Consider the following 25,528-nt stretch of genomic DNA (forward strand, 5'->3'; position numbering starts at 1 on the left):
CGAGATTTATCACCATATAATGTGACTTTATCAGACCCGGAACACAACTCTCCCAAAACTTTGCGTTCCAAAATATAACTGCAGCCAATCCGACAGCAGTTTCAAAATGAGGATAGGAACGCGTGTGACGTCTTATGGACTCACCAATTGGAATATGGTATTTCTGTTGTAGTGGGGCGCTGAGATGTCATGTGACTGGAGCTTGGGGCGGGTATTGGTGACGTCACACAGCGTTGTGGGGAGGAGGCTGCAGGTGAGCGCCAGGTCTGGGGGTACGTGTAGCGGTCTGGGGGGGGGAAACACCGAGAGTATTGCTGTCACGTAGGCCTTGAGTGTGTACGGCGCATATAGTACCGAACCGACAGCACTAACGCAACAGACCTTCTGCCCCGGGCTGATGCCCCATACCCCCGTATAGTGCTCTGCTAATGCCCCATACCCCCGTATAGTGCTCTGCTAATGCCCCATACCCCCGTGTAGTGCTCTGCTAATGCCCCATACCCCCGTATAGTGCTCTGCTAATGCCCCATACCCCCGTATAGTGCTCTGCTAATGCCCCATACCCCCGTATAGTGCTCTGCTAATGCCCCATACCCCCGCATAGTGCTCTGCTAATGCCCCATACCCCCGCATAGTGCTCTGCTAATGCCCCATACCCCCGCATAGTGCTCTGCTAATGCCCCATACCCCCGCATAGTGCTCTGCTCATGCCCCATACCCCCGCATAGTGCTCTGCTAATGCCCCATACCCCCGCATAGTGCTCTGCTAATGCCCCATACCCCCGCATAGTGCTCTGCTAATGCCCCATACCCCCGTACAGTGCTCTGCTAATGCCCCATACCCCCGTACAGTGCTCTGCTAATGCCCCATACCCCCGTACAGTGCTCTGCTAATGCCCCATACCCCCGTACAGTGCTCTGCTAATGCTCCATACCCCCCTATATAGTGCCCTGCTAATGCCCCATACCCCTATATAGTGCACCACTGATGCACCATACCCCTATATAGTGCTCTGCTAATGTCTGATGCTCTGCTAATGCCTGATACCCCTATATAGTGCTCTGCTAATGCCTGATAACCTATATAGTGCTCTGCTAATGCCCCATACCCCTGTATAGTGCTCTGCTAATGCCCCATACCCCTGTATAGTGCTCTGCTAATGCCCCATACCCCTGTATAGTGCTCTGCTAATGCCCCATACCCCTGTATAGTGCTCTGCTAATGCCCCATACCCCTGTATAGTGCTCTGCTAATGCCCCATACCCCTGTATAGTGCTCTGCTAATGCCCCATACCCCTGTATAGTGCTCTGCTAATGCCCCATACCCCTGTATAGTGCTCTGCTAATGCCCCATACCCCTGTATAGTGCTCTGCTAATGCCCCATACCCCTGTATAGTGCATCGCTAATGCCCCATACCCCCGTGTAGTGCTCTGCTAATGCCCCATACCCCCGCATAGTGCTCTGCTAATGTCCCATACCCCCGTACAGTGCTCTGCTAATGCCCCATACCCCCGTACAGTGCTCTGCTAATGCTCCATACCCCCCTATAGTGCTCTGCTAATGCCCCACACCCCTATATAGTGCCCTGCTAATGCCCCATACCCCTATATAGTGCACCACTGATGCACCATACCCCTATATAGTGCTCTGCTAATGTCTGATGCTCTGCTAATGCCTGACACCCCTATATAGTGCTCTGCTAATGCCTGATAACCTATATAGTGCTCTGCTAATGTCCCATACCCCTGTATAGTGCTCTGCTAATGCCCCATACCCCTGTATAGTGCTCTGCTAATGCCCCATACCCCTGTATAGTGCTCTGCTAATGCCCCATACCCCTGTATAGTGCTCTGCTAATGCCCCATACCCCTGTATAGTGCTCTGCTAATGCCCCATACCCCTGTATGGTGCATCGCTAATGCCCCATACCCCTGTATGGTGCACCGCTAATGCCCCATACCCCTGTATGGTGCACCGCTAATGCCCCATACCCCCGTATGGTGCACCGCTAATGCCCCATACCCCCGTATGGTACACCGCTAATGCCCCATACCCCCCCGTATGGTACACCGCTAATGCCCCATACCCCCCCCCCGTATGGTGCACCGCTAATGCCCCATACCCCCCCCCGTATGGTGCACTGCTAATGCCCCATACCCCCGCATAGTGCTCTGCTAATGCCCCATACCCCCGCATAGTGCTCTGCTAATGCCCCATACCCCCGCATAGTGCTCTGCTAATGCCCCATACCCCCGCATAGTGCTCTGCTAATGCCCCATACCCCCGCATAGTGCTCTGCTAATGCCCCATACCCCCGCATAGTGCTCTGCTAATGCCCCATACCCCCGCATAGTGCTCTGCTAATGCCCCATACCCCCGCATAGTGCTCTGCTAATGCCCCATACCCCCGTACAGTGCTCTGCTAATGCCCCATACCCCCGTACAGTGCTCTGCTAATGCCCCATACCCCCGTACAGTGCTCTGCTAATGCCCCATACCCCCGTACAGTGCTCTGCTAATGCTCCATACCCCCCTATATAGTGCCCTGCTAATGCCCCATACCCCTATATAGTGCACCACTGATGCACCATACCCCTATATAGTGCTCTGCTAATGTCTGATGCTCTGCTAATGCCTGATACCCCTATATAGTGCTCTGCTAATGCCTGATAACCTATATAGTGCTCTGCTAATGCCCCATACCCCTGTATAGTGCTCTGCTAATGCCCCATACCCCTGTATAGTGCTCTGCTAATGCCCCATACCCCTGTATAGTGCTCTGCTAATGCCCCATACCCCAGTATAGTGCTCTGCTAATGCCCCATACCCCTGTATAGTGCTCTGCTAATGCCCCATACCCCTGTATAGTGCTCTGCTAATGCCCCATACCCCTGTATAGTGCTCTGCTAATGCCCCATACCCCTGTATAGTGCTCTGCTAATGCCCCATACCCCTGTATAGTGCATCGCTAATGCCCCATACCCCCGTGTAGTGCTCTGCTAATGCCCCATACCCCCGCATAGTGCTCTGCTAATGCCCCATACCCCCGTACAGTGCTCTGCTAATGCCCCATACCCCCGTACAGTGCTCTGCTAATGCTCCATACCCCCCTATAGTGCTCTGCTAATGCCCCACACCCCTATATAGTGCCCTGCTAATGCCCCATACCCCTATATAGTGCACCACTGATGCACCATACCCCTATATAGTGCTCTGCTAATGTCTGATGCTCTGCTAATGCCTGACACCCCTATATAGTGCTCTGCTAATGCCTGATAACCTATATAGTGCTCTGCTAATGTCCCATACCCCTGTATAGTGCTCTGCTAATGCCCCATACCCCTGTATAGTGCTCTGCTAATGCCCCATACCCCTGTATAGTGCTCTGCTAATGCCCCATACCCCTGTATAGTGCTCTGCTAATGCCCCATACCCCTGTATAGTGCTCTGCTAATGCCCCATACCCCTGTATGGTGCATCGCTAATGCCCCATACCCCTGTATGGTGCACCGCTAATGCCCCATACCCCTGTATGGTGCACCGCTAATGCCCCATACCCCCGTATGGTACACCGCTAATGCCCCATACCCCCGTATGGTACACCGCTAATGCCCCATACCCCCCCCGTATGGTACACCGCTAATGCCCCATACCCCCCCCCCGTATGGTGCACCGCTAATGCCCCATACCCCCCCCGTATGGTGCACTGCTAATGCCCCATACCCCCCCGTATGGTGCACCGCTAATGCCCCATACCCCCCCCGTATGGTGCACCGCTAATGCCCCATACCCCCCCCGTATGGTGCACCGCTAATGCCCCATACCCCCCCCGTATGGTGCACCGCTAATGCCCCATACCCCCCCGTATGGTGCACCGCTAATGCCCCATACCCCCGTATGGTGCACCGCTAATGCCCCATACCCCCGTATGGTGCACCGCTAATGCCCCATACCCCCGTATGGTGCACCGCTAATGCCCCATACCCCCGTATGGTGCACCCCTAATGCCCCAGATCCCACTGGTCACTGCACTGCCTAAGTTGTCATACACACATGCCCCATAGGAGTGTTTTTATCACTTTGTCTAACACTTTGTTAATTCCTTTTTAGAAACATTCTAGGATTTTCACGACATCCTTGCGTCCCACTTTCCACACCAGCGTTAGGAGCTCTCCCTAACTGATCAGACCCTGTGGAATGGAGGAAAAGGAAAGATGCAGTAGACACGTTACATGGCTGTAATATAAAAGCTGCTGCGTATCCGGCATTACCTAGTGAAAAGCTTTACCGACCTCACTGTGATACTTTGCCCAAGGCCAGAGTATGGATTATACTTTCCAACACCTACACTAGTGTGCTGCATTCAAGTCAAGGGACTTTTTGCTTTGCTACAGCCGTGACCTGATTGTGAGCCCTCACCATGAGCTGCGTGCCATGGAAAGGGGACAAGGCAAAATCTGAAGCAGATGGACTAGAGCCTCTCCCTGCTCAGATCTACCATGAGAAGCAGCGCCGGGAGCTGTGCGCCCTCCACGCACTCAATAACGTCTTCCAGGACGCTGGGGCCTTCACCCGTGAAGCTCTGCAGGAAATATTCCAAAGGTGGGCATCTAACACTTGTATCTTGATACCTTATGCTGTATTGGCAAACTTCCTGTTAAATGTCCAATATCTCATCCTACTTGACTGGCAGTGGCTTAATCCTTCCCCTCTTCTGGGGGCTTCAGGTTATATTAGAGAATGATCCTATCCACTGGGAAACGCCAGGATGCTCTGCTGCCTTCTCGGCAATCTGTGGATAAGGGTGAAATTATTATTTCTAAGCAAACTCAGATTAGGGAGGTGATACATTAATAGTACTGTACACAAGTAAAACCTAAACTTTCATGGATCAGACAGTGCAGTACTAAAGCATAGGTAGGCTCAGGAGCTGGGATTAGTGGCTGCACATAACTATTGTAATTGGCTTACTGATGTCTTCACATAGATCCTAATAATGCATTGCTGCTACTTTAACAACAGATACAAAGCAAATAAGGGAAAATTGATACTAGAAAGTTGTTAAAAACAATTTGTATCTGAATGTGTGTAAAGGCACATGGATTTGATGGCGCGTGTGTGTAAAGGCACAGTGATTTGATGGTGCATGTGTGTGTAAAGGCACAGGGATTTGATGGTGTCTGTGTGTGTAAAGGCACAGGGATTTGATGGGGCGCGTGTGTGGGTGTGTAAAGGCACAGGGATTTGATGGGGTGTGTGTGTAAAGGCACAGGGATTTGATGGGGCGCGCGTGTGTGTGTAAAGGCACAGTGATTTGATGGTGCGTGTGTGTGTAAAGGCACAGTGATTTGATGGTGCATGTGTGTGTAAAGGCACAGGGATTTGATGGTGTCTGTGTGTGTAAAGGCACAGGGATTTGATGGGGCGCGTGTGTGTGTGTGTAAAGGCACAGGGATTTGATGGGGTGTGTGTGTAAAGGCACAGGGATTTGATGGGGCGCGCGTGTGTGTGTAAAGGCACAGGGATTTGATGGGGCGCGCGTGTGTGTGTGTAAAGGCACAGGGATTTGATGGGGCGCGTGTGTGTAAAGGCACAGGGATTTGATGGCGCGTGTGTGTGTAAAGGCACAGGGATTTGATGGCGCGTGTGTGTGTAAAGGCACAGGGATTTGATGGCGTGTGTGTGTGTAAAGGCACAGGGATTTGATGGCGTGTGTGTGTGTAAAGGCACAGGGATTTGATGGGGTGTGTGTGTAAAGGCACGGATTTGATGGGGCGCGCGTGTGTGTGTAAAGGCACAGGGATTTGATGGGGCGCGCGTGTGTGTGTGTAAAGGCACAGGGATTTGATGGGGCGCGTGTGTGTAAAGGCACAGGGATTTGATGGCGCGTGTGTGTGTTAAGGCACAGGGATTTGATGGCGCGTGTGTGTGTAAAGGCACAGGGATTTGATGGCGTGTGTGTGTGTAAAGGCACAGGGATTTGATGGCGTGTGTGTGTGTAAAGGCACAGGGATTTGATGGCGTGTGTGTGTGTAAAGGCACAGGGATTTGATGGCGTGTGTGTGTGTAAAGGCACAGGGATTTGATGGGGCGTGTGTGTGTAAAGGCACAGGGATTTGATGGGGCGTGTGTGTGTGTAAAGGCACAGGGATTTGATGGCGCGTGTGTGTGTAAAGGCACAGGGATTTGATGGCGCGTGTGTGTGTAAAGGCACAGGGATTTGATGGCGTGTGTGTGTGTAAAGGCACAGGGATTTGATGGCGCGTGTGTGTGTAAAGGCACAGGGATTTGATGGCGCGTGTGTGTGTAAAGGCACAGGGATTTGATGGCGCGTGTGTGTGTAAAGGCACAGGGATTTAATGGGGCGCGTGTGTGTAAAGGCACAGGGATTTGATGGCGCGTGTGTGTAAAGGCACAGGGATTTGATGGCGCGTGTGTGTGTAAAGGCACAGGGATTTGATGGTGTGTGTGTGTGTGTGTGTAAAGGCACAGGGATTTAATGGGGCGTGTGTGTGTAAAGGCACAGGGATTTGATGGCGCGTGTGTGTGTAAAGGCACAGGGATTTGATGGTGTGTGTGTAAAGGCACAGGGATTTGATGGCGCGTGTGTGTGTGTGTGTAAAGGCGCAGGGATTTGATGGCGCGTGTACAGTCGCTAAACAATGTCTGTCCCCTCACAGGTTATCACCCAACACTCTGGTGACTCCTCACAAAAAGAACGTGCTGGGAAATGGGAATTATGACGTGAACGTAATTATGGCGGCTCTGCAGACCAAGGGCTACGAAGCCGTGTGGTGGGACAAGAGAAGGTACTAGGGGCTCAGATGCCAAGAGATCCTCCTCATGTGCAAAGGATCATGGTTTAGAGAGCATGGCTCAAGGAATGCGCAGAGATCAACACTTCTTAACAAGTTTGTAATTAGCGGTGGGACACAGCTGTTCTAATCACAGTGACATGTTTAAAGGGGCACCTAATTCCCTTATTTTACTGTGTTTAACCCCTACCAGTCAGTTGTGCTCCTGTGTCACTAGCCAATGAGAAGCAGGCATACATATACTCCAATCACTGGCCTTATCGTCGGCTAAAGCAGAATGGGGGGTTCCACAAGGGCAACTCTCACCACATGTGTATCCCCTTTTGAGGCACTGAAACACACAAGTTAAAGGAACCTTAAACTGCTGAGCACAACTACAAAAGAATGTTTCCTGCTCGCCATGTTGTATTTCCTCCTGTTTCACCTTTTCATACTGAACACTGCCAGCGTTTTAAAGGATCATTACACGCATACAATGTTTCATTATTACAAGTGAAACAATATTGCAATGTGCATTAATTATTTTGCAGCCTTTCGTTGTAAAATACATCTAAAAAACGTTTCACTTTCTCACAGGGAGGCTTGGCTTAATATTTTAAGGCGATTTATGTGAGCTTTTGTTTACTTTTACCTCCCTAGGCTTCCGTGATGTCACTTGCTTTTCAAAGGTGGATTATCAGTTTTGCATCAACAATCATGATGGGCAAATCATTCTTTGCATTAGTAACCAAGTTGAATCAGTTCTAAACTGTTTAAGGGAATACAAGAGGGCAGGCTATCCCAATCTGCAGATGTGCAAACAGAGTTTGGGCTATATCTGAATATTAGTTTGTGATTGGTTAACAGGGTTCTTTTGTTCCGGGGGACATGGACATCAGTGAAAAGAACGAACATAAAACCTTATACACATTTTACAAAATAATGCTGCAGCTTTCATTACAAAATGATTCTTATATATGAAGGTTTATAATCATGTAGTTTACAATTTGTGTTCAGTGTCCCTTTAAAGTTAAACAAACCTTTAAACAAAATGTATTACAAAAATAAGCACTCCGCAAAACTACAGAATGATGCAGCTGATGTAAAGCTCCTGCTTTGTATCTCACAACCTGATGCACATTAGCAACCTCACTGATTTGTAAATGCAAAACCATTGTTTGTGAGAATACCTGTGCTCCATGATGGCAGCCCCCCCGGTACCAGCAGTTTACTGTCCCTTTAAATTCAAAATTCATCTTTCGTGATTCCGATAGAGCAACAATTTTAAACAATTTACTCTCATTAACAAAATGTGCACAGTCTTTTTTATATTTACACTTTTTTTAGTCACCAGCTCCTACTGAGCATGTGTAAGAATCCACAGAATAAACGTATGTGTGATTGGCTGATGGCTGTCACATGATACAGGATTGAAAATAGACATAAGTGAAAATTGTCAGTCTAAACTTGAAATGAGTAGGACATTTTTTTTCTAAGTGATATTGTCTTATTATGCATTTTAGATTATGCATATTTACTGGTCCTTTAAGAAAAGTTCAACGCTGTAATGATTATTTTCTATCCCTACACTAGACTGTCCCTTTAAGCATGTGATTGGGATTAGTAGTGAGCACATTTTGTCCCTTTAAGCATGTGATTGGGATTAGTACTGAGCACATTTGTCCCTTTAAGCATGTGATTGGGATTAGTAGTGAGCACATTTGTCCCTTTAAACGTGTGATTGGGATTAGTAGTGAGCACATTTGTCCCTTTTAAACGTGTGATTGGGATTAGTAGTGAGCACATTTGTCCCTTTTAAACGTGTGATTGGGATTAGTAGTGAGCACATTTGTCCCTTTAAGCGTGTGATTGGGATTAGTAGTGAGCACATTTTGTCCCTTTAAGCATGTGATTGGGATTAGTAGTGAGCACATTTGTCCCTTTAAGCGTGTGATTGGGATTAGTAGTGAGCACATTTGTCCCTTTAAGCATGTGATTGGGATTAGTAGTGAGCACATTTGTCCCTTTAAACGTGTGATTGGGATTAGTAGTGAGCACATTTGTCCCTTTTAAACGTGTGATTGGGATTAGTAGTGAGCACATTTGTCCCTTTAAGCGTGTGATTGGGATTAGTAGTGAGCACATTTTGTCCCTTTAAGCATGTGATTGGGATTAGTAGTGAGCACATTTTGTCCCTTTAAGCATGTGATTGGGATTAGTAGTGAGCACATTTTGTCCCTTTTAAGCATGTGATTGGGATTAGTAGTGAGCACATTTGTCCCTTTTAAACGTGTGATTGGGATTAGTAGTGAGCACATTTGTCCCTTTAAGCGTGTGATTGGGATTAGTAGTGAGCACATTTTGTCCCTTTAAGCATGTGATTGGGATTAGTAGTGAGCACATTTTGTCCCTTTAAGCATGTGATTGGGATTAGTAGTGAGCACATTTTGTCCCTTTTAAGCATGTGATTGGGATTAGTAGTGAGCACATTTTGTCCCTTTAAGCATCTGATTGGGATTAGTAGTGAGCACATTTTTTCCCTTTAAGCATGTGATTGGGATTAGTAGTGAGCACATTTTGTCCCTTTAAGCATGTGATTGGGATTAGTAGTGAGCACATTTTGTCCCTTTAAGCATGTGATTGGGATTAGTAGTGAGCACATTTTGTCCCTTTAAGCATGTGATTGGGATTAGTAGTGAGCACATTTGTCCCTTTAAGCATGTGATTGGGATTAGTAGTGAGCACATTTGTCCCTTTAAGCATGTGAGCACATTTTGTTTCAGGGAAAAATAAAGTATTTAGAATAATGATTTATTACAACATGGAGTTACGTTAAACCTGTTGTGTGTTTGTGTGTGGTGCTTATGCAGTGCTATAAATATCTTGCAGTGAAACCAGTTAGCTGCTCTAGTTTTATTGCAGCTTGTTGTTCGCACGCTAGTGACTTTTAGTTTATTGCGGCTTGTTGTTGGCACGCTAGTGACTAGTTAATAAACTAGAGTCACTAGCGTGCAAACAACAAGCCGCAATAAACTAGAGTCACTAGCGTGCAAACAACAAGCCGCAATAAACTAGAGTCACTAGCGTGCGAACAACAAGCCGCAATAAACTAGAGTCACTAGCATGCGAACAACAAGACTTAATAAAGTCTTGTTCGCACGCTAGTGACTAGTTTATTGCGGCTTGTTGTTCGCATGCTAGTGACTAGTTTATTACAGCTTTTTGTTCGCATGCTAGTGACTCTAGTTTATTAACTAGTCACTAGCGTGCAAACAACAAGCCTTAATAAACTAGTCACTAGTGTGCGAACAAAACTTAATAAACTATAGTCACTAGCATGCGAACAACAAGACTTAATAAAGTCTTGTTCGCACGCTAGTGACTAGTTTATTGCGGCTTGTTGTTCGCACGCTAGTGACTCTAGTTTATTGCGGCTTGTTGTTCGCACGCTAGTGACTCTAGTTTATTGCGGCTTGTTGCTCGCATGCTAGTGACTAGTGTATTAAGTCTTGTTGTTCGCACGCTAGTGACTAGTTTACTGCGGATTATTGTTCGCACGCTAGTGACTAGTTTATTGCGGCTTGTTGTTCGCATGCTAGTGACTAGTTTATTATAGCTTTTTGTTCGCATGCTAATGACTCTAGTTTATTAACTAGTCACTAGCGTGCAAACAACAAGCCTTAATAAACTAGTCACTAGTGTGCGAACAAGACTTAATAAACTATAGTCACTAGCATGCGAACAACAAGACTTAGTCTTGTTAGCACGCTAGTGACTAGTTTATTACGGCTTGTTGTTTGCACGCTAGTGACTCTAGTTTAGTTTATTATGGCTTGTTGTTCGCACGCTAGTGACTAGTTTATTATGGCTTGATGTTCGCACGCTAGTGACTCTAGTTTATTAAGTCTTGTTCACACGCTAGTGACTAGTTTATTATGGCTTGTTGTTCGCACCCTAGTGACTCTAGTTTAAGTCTTGTTCACACGGTTGTGTCTAGTTTATTACGGCTTGTTGTTTGCACGCTAGTCACTCCTAGTTTAGTTTATTATTACTTGTTGTTCGCACGCTAGTGACTCTAGTTTATTGTCTTGTTCGCACACTAGTGATTAATTTATTACGGCTTGTTGTTTGCACGCTAGTGACTCTAGTTTATTACGGCTTGTTGTTTTGCATGCTAGTGACTCTAGTTTATTACGGCTTGTTGTTTGCACGCTAGTGACTAGTTTATTATGGCTTGTTGTTCGCACGCTAGTGACTCTAGTTTATTACGGCTTGTTGTTTTGCATGCTAGTGACTCTAGTTTATTACGGCTTGTTGTTTTGCATGCTAGTGACTCTAGTTTATTATGGCTTGTTGTTCGCACGCTAGTGACTCTAGTTTATTACGGCTTGTTGTTTTGCATGCTAGTGACTCTAGTTTATTACGGCTTGTTGTTTGCACGCTAGTGACTCTAGTTTATTACGGCTTGTTGTTTGCACGCTAGTGACTCTAGTTTATTACGGCTTGTTGTTTGCACGCTAGTGACTCTAGTTTATTACGGCTTGTTGTTTGCACGCTAGTGACTCTAGTTTATTACGGCTTGTTGTTTGCATGCTAGTGACTCTAGTTTATTACGGCTTGTTGTTCGCACGCTAGTGACTCTAGTTTATTACGGCTTGTTGTTTGCACGCTAGTGACTAGTTTATTATGGCTTGTTGTTTTGCATGCTAGTGACTCTAGTTTATTATGGCTTGTTGTTCGCACGCTAGTGACTCTAGTTTATTACGGCTTGTTGTTTGCACGCTAGTGACTCTAGTTTATTACGGCTTGTTGTTTGCATGCTAGTGACTCTAGTTTATTACGGCTTGTTGTTCGCACGCTAGTGACTCTAGTTTATTACGGCTTGTTGTTTGCATGCTAGTGACTCTAGTTTATTACGGCTTGTTGTTCGCACGCTAGTGACTCTAGTTTATTACGGCTTGTTGTTTGCACGCTAGTGACTAGTTTATTATGGCTTGTTGTTCGCACGCTAGTGACTCTAGTTTATTACGGCTTGTTGTTTTGCACGCTAGTGACTCTAGTTTATTACGGCTTGTTGTTTTGCACGCTAGTGACTCTAGTTTACTGTGTGATTAACCCCCATAAATAGGTTTAACCTACAGCTAAAGTTCCATTTAGGTGCCCCAGCACACAGCAGCTCCTAAGCATGACATCACTTGTGATTGGCTTCTACTTACATATGCTGTTCCCAGTTGGCTCACCGGCAGGAGCTGCTGTGTACTGTGGTTCCTGAACAATACTTTAGCTATGTGTTTAACTCATTTTTGTGGGGTTTAACACACAGTTAGGAAGGGATGCTCATACACAAATGAAATGATGCAATTTTATATTAGAATGTCCCTTTTTTATATATAAAAAATAAAATAAAAATGGTAAACTGCTAGAAAAATATCTGCCAGTTTGAGTTCTCCTGACTACACTGCTAAACACTTGGCTACAGATAAACAGCCAGCAAATGATGTTGTATACAGGCATTATTGAAGGACTGATTGTTATACATTTTTCTCTGCACATAGGGATGTCGGTTTGATCTCCCTCTCCAATGTAACTGGGTTTATTATGAACCTCCCCTCCAGCCTCTCCTGGGGCCCATTAAAACTCCCACTGAAGAGGCAGCACTGGATATGCGTGCGGGAGGTGGCAGGCACCTACTTTAATCTCGACTCCAAACTAAAGAGGCCGGAAAAGATTGGAAATGAGGAGGAGCTAAGGTATGTTTAATCTTTGTCAATGTGCGTGTTGGGGCCAGCTTCTTGTGTGAGGACTGTTTTTGTTTTTTTGGGGCAATGAAAGGGCTGACAAACGCGCAGAACAATTAACCTTCTGGTACAGTGAATTAATTACCCTTTTTAGTGTAACATGTACCAAGTCAAAATTTACATTTTAACAAATTACAAGAATACAACTCCCATAAACACCTCTGGTGATTTTCATTATCTGTTTGGATTCAGTTTTTCCCTTTTGGCCTATATGCTCTGTGACTACTCAAATAATGGTAAAGAAAATCTGCATCTATGGCCACCAGATAAACGCACAAGTTAGGACTTCAGTGATCAGGCAGAGGGATAAATGTCACAGTGCGGAATGGGCTTGTACATGAAACAGTGAGCAGTGATTGCAAGAGATATGAAACAGAACAATGTAGTAATCAGCATGCAAAGTAATACCTTAAAGTAAAAATATTATATATGTTACTTTTTGTTAAACAAATAAAGAAGGCACTAAATGTAAAAAAAAAAACTATAAAGAACAAATAATAATCAAGTCTGTGTGTGCGCCACACTACACATTACTCCTAGAATACAGCAGTCCTATAATGAAAAAAGAAGGCGCCACATTGTGCGTTAAGTATCAGAGGATACTCAGTGTGACAGCACTCGTGTGCTATATTAAGCAGACTGAGCTATTCAACAGCGGCTCAGCTCACTAACTCTCTCGATAAGGCTGCTCCAAAGAACACCGTTTTAGAGGCACGGATTCATCTGGATTGGGAATATAAAGCCCACTTTCATCAGTGGAACCACCGCTCTCTTATAACTCGGTTATCAGTAGGTATAAAGTGAACTACAAGGATCAGTTCAAATAAAAAATATTGTATTTAAAATACACACAAAAGAGACCCATTTTGAAGTAATGGTCTTTGTGCTATATTGTAACATGTATCTCCGCTTTTAACGCTGTTTCCTCATGTTCATCAGTAGCACGTTTATAAAAAATAAGAGCCAAATCAAAATTCTAAAACAAAGTGCCAATCCTAAATGACCTCTTGCATAGTGTGTTATTAGATACAACTAAGTTAACACTCGGATATCGGACACACATCAGGTCTGGCCATCTAACTAAACCACTTCTTTTCAAATCCAATTAAAAAACAAAGTATCTAGATACTTGTCTGAATAGAACATATGATACAAAATATCAAGATGCTGATGATACAGAGTACTCTAACAGTGTCTTTGCCTACTGCAGGTATCCAACAAATAAAAATACTCCTGATCTATATGAATACTATTGTGATGGTTATTCTAGGCATAAAAAAGTCATAGCCGGCATAGCAAGTTCACATTAAAAATAAGCAAAATGTATACATCAAAAAGCAGCAGTGTCCAATACTTTGTTTAAGCCAGTGGGAAAAAAGGAACTAAATGTGTATATCCAATATATTTCCCTCTGGCGCAAACGTCTCTTTTTTTTAGAGAAGGCCAAGTGACTGACTTGCACCAGGGCAGTTATAGTGATAGATGAGGAAGAGTGTGGACATTTTATATATACAATATCTAGACACCGTAGCTAAATCTGTGTCCTCCCCTATCTTTTCTTAACTGGGCTGTAGGGACGGCCTATGTACTGTTTTCCACATAAACAATAAATATGCCACATTTGGTTTTTAATATTAAATTTTTCACCTGTTCTATTTGATTGTACTATGTTTGTATTATGTGTCACACACCTACACTTTAGTGGTCATTTTACGGTTTGATCTCACCACTTGGGGCTAATTTGCTTTAAAACGTGCAAACTCTCCTATAAACACATTTTGATATCCTTTTTAATTGGATCCTTTAACAGGATATGTCAATGTTTTTGTAATACTTTCTTAATTTATAATTATTATTAAATTGTGTAATGAATAGAGGCATAGTGTCTACATTTTTTTTTTCTATTTTTTTTTTATTACTACTCAATATCTAAGTTCTGTCCAACATTCTAGCTTTAGAAAAACTGTTTTATAAGAGGACAATTCTTCTCTAAAAAAACCTGAGGATCTTGCTTTGCTTATCATAGGTAATTTAAAATCAGAGCAGTTCCTCCTAATTCTCCTAGACTGACTAAAGGGGATATATTAGTCTTCCATTCTATTAAATGATTGCTGTAAAAGTCAAGGAAATTATAACTATCTACCGATGTGGTGTGTTTTGGAGCCCACGATTGCTCTCATTGTACCTACTGAAAAAATTGAGTCCTAAGAGAGCAGTGGTTCCATTGGTGAAAGTGAACGTGTATGTTACTTGGCTTCTCTTCAGTAACTGACAATTTCATTTGTGAAAAAATTGAGTAAATATTCTGTAGCACAGGGATTGGCACATTTTTTTAGTAGCCAGATAAGTGTTTATGTACAGATATATGTAGAATAAGGTAAAATATAAGAATGTGTGTGTGTGTATGTATGTATATATGTGTGTGTATATATATATATATATATATATATATATATATATATATATATATATATATATATATATATATATATATATATATATATATATATATATATATATATATATATATACACACACTCTCACTTTCAAAATCCTAATGCCAGGGGAAGGCACTCACTGGTTTCATCAAAAATTTTATTAGCGTGACGTTTCGGGGACACACTCCCCTTCCTCAGACAAATATAAACCAAAAGTGACTCAACATATAAAGCCAAACAAGGCCCTCCCAGTGAAAATTGTGCCAAAACTAGTTGCTATAGTGATCCTCAACAACATTGTAATCATGTGACCAGCATCAATCATGCAAGTGGTAATAACTAATCATCTTACAGATAGTATATATTAACCACATTTGAAAAAACACATGTGAAAAAATATATTTGAAAAAACATATAAAGTGAAAAAGACATGTCAGGTATAGTAATAAATATATCATACTGGTGTAATGAAAGTGTAAGGAGAGTGTAAATAGAACACAAATTCTCCTACTCTCAAAATATCTGTGTAATAAATACCTGTGTGTCCCCTAAATAAAATAACCTAAAATGAATGAAAGTAAATAAAAATAATAATAATGATAAAAATAAATAAAAATAATAAAAAATAATAATAATAAAATTAAAAATAAAAATAAAATGAAAATAAAATAATAATTTTATTTTCATTTTATATTTATTTTTATTTATATTTATTTATTTTTATCATTATTATTATTTACTTTTATTCATTTTAGGTTATTTTATTTGTTTGGGGTTCATTTTTTGACTGTTTTATTTCTGCTGTATACTATTTGTTGTCCTCTCTAGTTGTTATGATGATTGTGCTTCTCTGAAATTTCAGTGGCTTTATCTGTGTATTTAACATTGGGCCACATGAACACAAGCAGCTGTATTGACAGCATATGCCGTTTTTGAGCCGCTCTGACTTAACACAGTATACATTCTAGTCGGTTCTTATTAATTCCATATACAATGAACTCATGGATTAAGGTGAACAGTATTGGGCTACACAGGGGTGAGATCTACAGCTGTATCGGTAGCTTTGTTTCCGATTTATTATTATTCTAATAGTGTACAGTGTCACTATGGCAACCTAGTATTTAGCCTAACTTGTCGGCGGATGACGTCATCACACAGTCGGGTGTGTGCGTCTTAGATGTTCTACTGGCGGCCACGATGTTTGCACAGGTACATAGTTTAGATGATATGATCATAATTGTTAAGAGGTATGTTGTTTGAGATCTGCTGCAATTCGACACATAGAGGTAGTTAGTTAACAATACGCTATGTTAAGTCCAGTATCCCCTCAGTCAGTGTATGGGCCACAGACTGTACCATTAGCAGCATCGTCCTATCCTGCTATGAGCGGTAACTATGAATGGTCTTGCAACTCTGCTTATATTATTTGATAAAGATGCTTTGAGACTAGTTTTTCAAATTAGTATCTATATTTATGCTTTCCAGGGGGCTGCCAGTGTGCATATACACTTACTGTGCACAATATTTTAAAGTCACTATTACATAGATTTAACACATGTGTTAGGGGACACACAGGTATTTATTACACAGATATTTTGAGAGTAGGAGAATTTGTGTTCTATTTACACTCTCCTTACACTTTCATTACACCAGTATGATATATTTATTACTATACCTGACATGTCTTTTTCACTTTATATGTTTTTTCAAATATGTTTTTTTCAAATATATTTTTTCACATGTGTTTTTTTCAAATGTGGTTAATATATACTATCTGTAAGATGAGTAGTTATTACCACTTGCATGATTGATGCTGGTCACTGCCGGGTGAGACTTAAGAGGATGCACTCAGGTTATAGTGTACACATAAGAAAAACCTCCCTAGAACATCAGAGGGTTAATATGTAACAATTAACACCTCGCTAACCACACAACAGCCACTTACTCAGCTCGGTGTGTTACAAACAGGAATCAGCGTATGGTGTGAGCAGAGAAAAGACCAAAGTGGACAATATATATGCATGTATCGTGCGCATCCAGTCTTCACTCACCGGGTTAATAGGCAGTTCATCAATTCATTGGTGCGGTCGGATAGCCAGCTGATTGTGTCCGTGATGTATGCGTTTTGAAAAAGGCTCCAAACTCGCCATCTCAATAGACTCTCATGGAACTTGCTGCCACATGACCTTTAACAGCCAATAGGAAATCACTCCCATCCAGAACCTGACGTCCGCTTATCGTACACGAAGGGGAAACAAAGTATACACAGACATCCATTCATTTACTAAATCCTTTTTATAAGTTACAGCATTCCATATGTTAATACTGCATTGTATGCAGGTTTGGTTTCATGTGTGTGTATGTGTGTGTATATATATATATATATATATATATATATATATATATATATATATATATATATATATATATATATATATATATATATATATATATATATATACATACATACACACACACTAGTGTGCCGTGAGAGATCCTCAGGTGTGCCACGGCAGACTGACAACAGTGTGACATATTTATTAAACTTTGCTTGTTTTTTACTCCCAGTGCAGGGGTAGTTTGTAGGAGGCATGGCATAACAGCACAATACATACAGTGTGTGTATATGTGTGTGTATGTGTGTGTATATATATATATATATATATATATATATATATATATATATATATATATATATATATATATATATATGCGCTGTATTAGGCTACAATGTGTGATTTTTTTTAAATTTTGGGATGGGTGGTGTGCCACAAGATTTTTTAATGTAAAAAAGTGTGCCACGGCAAAAAAAAGGTTAAAAATCACTGTACTAGCCATTATAGTGAAACTTTGAGCTAGTATATGTCAGTGTGCCATTCTTAAATTACTGAGAGGTAGTATAGGGTTAATCCTGAGTCATTTTTGTTTTTAATTAACTTATCCTGAGTCAATCTGTTTTTAACCAATCAGGAATATTCTGTGTATGTGTAAATAGCTGTCATAACTTACAGCTATCAGTCTATGATTACGGTCCCAGACCGAAGCTGGTCAGACTTTTAACTAGCTGCAGGATTACTCTCTTGTTCCTGTGAATCTTTTACCATGATGAACGAATAAAGAATACTTTTTTACTTTCACTTTGAGGCTTCTACCTGAATTTTTTTTTTTATTGTATATGTAGAATAAACTACAGGGGGTGGGAACCAGAAGTATTTTATGTATTGCAAATACCCAGCGTTTGTCAGGCCCTTTTGTAGGACACGTACATATCCAGGTAAGGCAGGGAATTATGGTTTTGTAGGACACGTACATATCCAGGTAAGGCAGGGAATTATGGTTTTGTAGGACACGTACATATCCAGGTAAGGCAGGGAATTATGGTTTTGTAGGACACGTACATATCCAGGTAAGGCAGGGAATTATGGTTTTGTAGGACACGTACATATCCAGGTAAGGCAGGGAATTATGGTTTTGTAGGACACGTACATATCCAGGTAAGGCAGGGAATTATGGTTTTGTAGGACACGTACATATCCAGGTAAGGCAGGGAATTATGGTTTTGTAGGACACGTACATATCCAGGTAAGGCAGGGAATTATGGTTTTGTAGGACACGTACATAACCTGGTAAGGCAGGGAATTATGGTTTTGTAGGACACGTACATATCCAGGTAAGGCAGGGAATTATGGTTTTTGTAGGACACGTACATATCCAGGTAAGGCAGGGAATTGGGGTTTTGAAGGACACGTACATATCCAGGTAAGGTAGGGAATTATGGTTTTGTAGGACACGTACATATCCAGGTAAGGTAGGGAATTGGGGTTTTGTAGGACACATACATATCCAGGTAAGGTAGGGAATTATGGTTTTGTAGGACACATACATTTCCAGATAAGGTAGGGAATTATGGTTTTGTAGGACACATACATATCCAGATAAGGTAGGGAATTATGGTTTTGTAGGACACATACATATCCAGATAAGGTAGGGAATTATGGTTTTGTAGGACACATACATATCCAGATAAGGTAGGGAATTAGGGTTTTGTAGGACACGTACATATCCAGGTAAGGCAGGGAATTAGGGTTACGTTCATGCAAATGACGTTCCAAGTGCTGATTTTTAGGGATTAGAATACACTTTATAGTTAAAAAACAAACAAAAAAACAGTAAAAATGACGACAAACCTAATTTGCATGTCCTTACCCAAAAACCCATGTGGCATTTTAAAAACGGTGTGTTGGGAATTTGTGTGAAATGATCTGGTATGTAAAGAACGAGTCCTTTTATGCTGGAGAGGTTTTTATTCATTTATTTTAAAATGTCACCACAAGCTAATTTGTGACTATTTCTGGTTACTTTTTTCCCCTCTAACAGTTTTCTTCCTTTTTCAGGCATTTTTTCCAGCAACAGCTTAGAGGCAAAAACTGTGAGCTGCTTTTAGTGGTGCCGGAGGAAGTTGAAGTTAATCAGCGCTGGCGGACTGACCTGTGATCAACCTTGTACTGAATATTTTTTTTTTTTTTTATTCACTACAATTTCTATATCCTATGGTTGACAATCTCTGTTTTGGACAACATCTCACTTCCTCCAGAAAAGAGGGTGACAATGAACCATGTTTATTTTTTTTCTCTTACCGTGCAATAAGGAGGAATAGATTAGGGGATACAATTACAGGGTGTGCATGGATGGGGTATTTCATCTCAGTAAGGTTATCAGAGATTGATGTTCTCAAACAGTTTTCTTTGTCTTGTTAACTGTTGAGGCATTGGTGTAAGAAGTGGGATACCTGCAGACTTCATTGATGGATATTGTTACATAAACTTTTTTTTTTCCCTCTGGAAAAAGTGCTTTATTGGGTTTATTGGTAACTTCCACTAATGGATTTGTGGTGGGTTGTAGTTATCAGCCCTTTTAACACAACAGAACATCTGCAACTTGTACCAAACTGAGCCGTCCTTTTATCTATAAAGCTACATTCATAAGCCTCACTCATCACCAAACTGACCTTACATTGTTGATTGCTCCTATTGTATAATTAGATGTTCTCATCACTCTGGTATTTCTAGTATAAGGAGCACTTAATTTCCTTATGTGGTGCTGATCAATCTCTCTCTGGATATTTTAGTTCTTACGGATGGGTAGGAACGGTTGAGCTGTCATTTTAGGTGCACACTCAAATTGGCATTAGTGGTGGTTCCAGCTCTTCTGCCCAGAGCTTTTGTACTAGAAACTGTCATTGCCTTCACTTGTGGGGGGGTTGGTATCTTGTCAATGCCTTCCTGATCGCGCCCAACACAAGAACATGTAATGCGTGTCACATGTATGTTGTCCTACATACCTGTATATTGTAACGCACCTAAAGGCAGGGGCCCTGGTGACTGAGCTTCTCGGCAGTGGGATCGGAAGCTGTTGGTAACTGGGGGCCTGGGTGAGCCTAGAGTACTTATAAGCCTTTTATATCCATATGTAACAGCAGCACTTAAGGATGTTGATAATGTGTTTTACCCGGAAAAAAATGTTAAGTAAACGCTATTTAAATTGAAACTAATACAGAGGTATTGGTTGTGTATTTCCTGATGGTGTTCATTGTCTGGCAAGTATTCCCTGTTAATTCTTACTGGCCAATAGGTATAAATGCTCTTTGTACCCATCAGGCAATGAGCATTACTTGAGAGTACTTATCAGCCAATGAAAGATCAGCACTAATATCAGCCAATGAGCATAGGTAGAAAGCACTAGTCAACCAATGAGAATAAAACGGAAGTGCACCACTATCAGACTGTTTAATTTCAATTTGAAGTTAACCTTTTACCTTACAAGTTTTTTTTTTTTCAGGCAAAAACATCTAGTTTGTTTAAATCCTGAATTTACTCATAGAGGCCAGAAGATTTAGCAGTTCAGTGTCCCATTAAAGGGACACACAACCCACTTTTTTTTTTCTTTTCTTTCATGATTCAGATAGTGCATGGGATTTTAAACAACTTTCTAATTTACTTCTATTATCTCATTTTATTTTGTTCTCTTGGCATCCTCTGTTAAAAAAGATACATAGGTATAGGAGCTGCTGATTGGTGGCTGCACATATATGCCTTATGTCATTATCTCACCCAATGTGTTAACTGGCTCCCAGTAGTGCATTGCTGACTCTTCAACAAAGGATACCAAGAGAATGAAGCAAATTAGATCATAGAAGTAAATTGGAAAGTTGTTAAAAATGTTATTCTCTATCTTAATCATGAAAAGAAAAATAGATTATAAGAAGTGAAGCTCAGGGGGTCAAACTGCATTTTCAGGATCCTCCCTGTGTTGTATCCCTCAGTTATCCAAGGAAGTTGCTGGTCTGCACATGTCAGATCATGCCGGGCGACTATGGGGTGGTCTGCACATGTCAGATCATGCCGGGGCGACTATGGGGTGGTCTGCACATGTCAGATCATGCCGGGCGACTATGGGGTGGTCTGCACATGTCAGATCATGCCGGGCGACTATGGGGTGGTCTGCACATGTCAGATTATTCCGAGTGACTATGGGGTGGTCTGCACATGTCAGATTATTCCGAGCGACTATGGCGATGCTTCCACATCCCGAAGGCTTTTGGTGCTATATCTACATATCCTGCCTAAAGCGGACCCATGCCGTTAACTGTTTAGCCCACTGCTTAGCTTGCCCTGATACACTGATAGCCATGGGGCATGTATATGCCCAAGGACCATAACGCCAGTGTGTACGCAACCTGTTACAGATTTAATCCCTGAACCACACACTAGCATGTGTAGTAGCCCAGGGGTTAAATGTCAATCTCACCATGTTGTGATTCCCAGTTTCCCAGTATTAAAGTGTAGCTGACTCCAGTTATACAAGCTGACAAACAGGCCAGCACATGAGAATCACTCTCAGCCTAGGTTGTGCATTAATAGGATTCTTCAACCCTCCAAAGCACACAAAGTAATGGCCACAGGCTGCTCTACAGCAACAGAAAAATGTAATTTAGAGACAGTTTTGTTTTGCATAGAGTGCCAAGCTATAGACCAGAATTCACTTGATAAGGGACATATTAGTTACATTTGAAGTGCATGTATTTCAGGTTTGGGTAGAGGCATTTCTTGCAATACACCTAGCAAAATGCATCTAGTAAATGCAATTGCTATGCACGTGTTTGCTTTTACTGTTCTTGTATGTGTATGCACTCACGTTTACTGCAGTGACATGAAACGCGCGCTATACATATGCTCTGCATGATGGTGCACGGTAAAAGCTGTCACAAAATTGTCACGTTTACTGCAGTGACATGAAACGCGCTATACATTTGCTCTGCATGACGGTGCACGGTAAAAGCTGTCACGTTTACTGCAAAACTGCACCTATTCAAAACTGAAATGCTGTGATGTGAATTCCATTTGTGACTATTATGTAGCTTAAACCAGATCTCAAACTGCTTCTATGAGATAGTATTTGAGGGTTTGGTTTTGATTGGTAAAAGATTTAAAACAGTTAAAGGGACATGAAACCCAATATTTTTCTTTCATGATTCAGAAAGGGCAGCAATTTTAAACTTCTTTCCAATTTACTTCTATGATCTAATTTGCTTTGTTCTCTTGGCATCTTTTGTTGAAAAGCATATATAGGTAAGCTCAGGAGGAGCAATGTTCTACTGGGAGCTAGCTGCTGATTGGCTGCACATGTGCCTCTTGTCATTGGCTCAGCTAGCTCCCAGTAGTGGTGCATTGCTGCTCCTTCAACCAAGGATATCAAGAAAATGAAGCAAATTAAATAGAAGTCAATTGGAAAGTTGTTTAAAGTTTTATGTTCTATATGAAACACAAAAGAACATTTTTTTTGGGGGGGGGTTTCATGTCCCTTTAATGATCTGGATTAAACGAGACATAATAGTGCACTATCTCTAAAGCTTTAGTAATGACCGCTCTGGAGTGGTAGTATTGACCCTGAGCTGAACACAGCAGGTGCTATGCACATATGTCTCTCCTGATTGGTTTATAGATCAGGGCATTGCCAGCACGGAGCAGATTAAACTGTTTTTGAAGGGACATTACCTGTTTGTAATATGCAGTTGTTTAGTTATGTGTAGTAAACATTACTGTATACTTTTTGTCCCCCTTTCCTATAAAGTAACCCAGAAAGCTTTAAGTTCCATTGAATTTTTATAAACCTATGGGCAGTGCCATGTTGGAACCTATGTTTTCCCTTCTCTATCTTTTTTGCTAAGGGCAATAAGAGTATGTGCAAACGATGCTGTGTGAAAACCCTGTTACTTTAACAATCCGATATTTCAGGCAGCCTCGTTTGCACATTCTTTTGACTTTTATCAATAGATAAGGAGAAATCCTAGGTTTCAGCCTGGTGGCTCCCATTACTTAATAGAAACTAAAGAACTTTACACTTCTGTCAATATTTAAGTAACTAAAACAATATAAATACATCTTTATATTCTTCTGATCATCTTTTGAAAACATTATATCCAGCGTTTTATTTACTGTTCAGAGTATTTTTTACCCCTTTTCGCAGGGACTAAACACAGGAATATACAATAGGATAGTGAAATGCATTTTGCTTTTGCATTATGTCCCTTTAAGGACTTTTAAAGCCATTTAAGGTGGAAATGCCACATTTTATAGTGGCCGTGTACAGTGATGCACAGGCTCAGCGACCAACAAACTTTATACTAAGTGTTTTGTGATCTTGCTGAGCACCTCTCGAATCCACCATTTGTAAATAGTTTAAGCACAGGGGTAAAGTTATCCCTGTCGAGCAATCCCAAACACGTGGCATAACTAGATGCCAGAGGCAGGAAAGGTCAGACTTAGTATTAAACAGAAGGGTTCTAGTATAATTCTATAATGCAATCCAAAATCAGAGCGCAGAAATAGACTCCTACAAGGAAAAGCTAAATCTTTTATATGCTATTTTGTGCTACTTGTTTACAGAGAAAATGTATTTTGTTATCCAAATAAAACAAAATGATAAAGTCTGTCTTGTTTCATGTAGTCTTATTGGCGCTGGCATGTGGGCATAAATTGGGCAGTTTTGCTCAGTAGGGGAAAACAAAAACAAGTTTAACTATTGCCAGTCCTGTAAGGCAGGGCCCTTTTTTTATTTGAAGATTTCATGAACCTTAAAATCAAACATAAAAACTTTTTAAAATAAAAGAAATTTCTCTTTACACAGACAAGTCGCTACTTCATCATCTTCTTCTGGTATTGCCGGTATGATCCTTCCTCACAGCTATTGCTAAGGAATAACAGTAGGTTATGGCATTTACTATAAATAAAATGCGACGACAATACGCATTACACAAGGTCAATACCGGTAGCTGTAGTACAACTGAATCTGCCATTTGGAACACAATACTATTACTTACAGAGTTATTAACTAGTGAGCTCAGTTGTGCTATTGTTTCAGCTAGTTACAAATCAATAACATTTGTGCATCTAAGAATCCATTTTTGTATTTAAAAAAAAAAAAGTCTGTTTAAAGGGACTTTCCAGTAAAAATTTAAATGCACATATATGAATTACGTATTTGAATTGAAACACATTTACAATATACTTGTATTGGCAAAAATGCTTCTGTGAAGGACTCCGGATACCCCGACTAGATATCTTGGCCAAAAGAGACCTCCAACCCTGGAACCTGTAGAGCTTGAAGTGATTGTAGCAAGTAGCCCACCCTAATAACCAGACAAGACCAGTATTAAGGTTTGAAACAAGAACTGATGTATTCACACAAACTCACAGTATGTATACACATTCGCCATCTGTTAAGAGCCTAATCCCATCCCACTCCCCCCCCCCCCCCGACAGTCTGGCGCCTTCATAGAGATATGGATAGGTAGTCTTTTTGGGGTGATTGAGGGGGAGCAGCGGCTATTCCAGGGTGTCCTTGGAGAGCTCCTGGTCCCAAGATGTCACAGTCCAAAAAGTGACATGATCCTTTACTGGAGCAGCAGCAGCCTGGTAAAGGTACACAGGAACAGCACAAGCTGGGGGGGGGGGGGGGGGTCCAAAACACCAGGTTCCTGAGTGAGCTCCCTATTAGTATTTACCCCAGCCTATCAACTGTAGGTTAAGTCCCCCAAAAAAGCGGAGCTCTGGGGCAAGGGGTTTTCGGAGCGACCTAAGTTAGTCATGTGGGAATCTCTGGCGAACCCAGCCTGCTAATAGTTCCATAAGATTCTGTCTGGGACTCAGCCTGGGGGAAAGGGGGTAAAGCGGGGTAGCAATCAGTTCTTTCAGGGCTAAGTTCAATCACTGCAACAAAAAAGGGGACTTGGTGGAAAACATTTTAATCCAACTGGTGAAGGGTTCGTCCTTGCAACCTGGTATCCATAACCGTCACAACCCCTGATGGCAGGGCGGAGGGGAAAGGGAAGGACTGGCGGCACAGCCTGCCCAGTTAGACCACCAGATCAACCCTCTCGGCTGGTATAGGCCACTGGTCTGTGACAGCTTCTAGTAAAAGTTATCAGTTTTAGTGA

General features: G+C 41.9%; 1 protein-coding gene across 2 annotated transcripts; it reads left to right on the forward strand.

The window, feature by feature from the left end:
* Positions 1–206: 206 nt before the first annotated feature.
* Positions 207–24,022, forward strand: JOSD1 (Josephin domain containing 1). 2 transcript variants are annotated; one of them, XM_053721327.1, is made up of 5 exons: positions 207–253; positions 4,114–4,605; positions 6,684–6,812; positions 12,353–12,547; positions 19,428–24,022. In XM_053721327.1, the coding sequence occupies exons 2-5, from the start codon at positions 4,424–4,426 to the stop codon at positions 19,525–19,527; spliced, it is 606 nt and encodes a 201-aa protein (XP_053577302.1). In that variant the 5' UTR covers positions 207–253; positions 4,114–4,423; the 3' UTR covers positions 19,528–24,022. The 2 variants fall into 2 exon arrangements, with proteins under 2 accessions (XP_053577302.1, XP_053577303.1); XM_053721328.1 differs by having other exon boundaries at positions 240–272.
* The last annotated feature ends 1,506 nt before the right edge of the window (positions 24,023–25,528 follow it).

This window comes from Bombina bombina, chromosome 7 (genome assembly GCF_027579735.1).
Source record: "Bombina bombina isolate aBomBom1 chromosome 7, aBomBom1.pri, whole genome shotgun sequence".
NCBI lineage: Eukaryota > Metazoa > Chordata > Amphibia > Anura > Bombinatoridae > Bombina > Bombina bombina.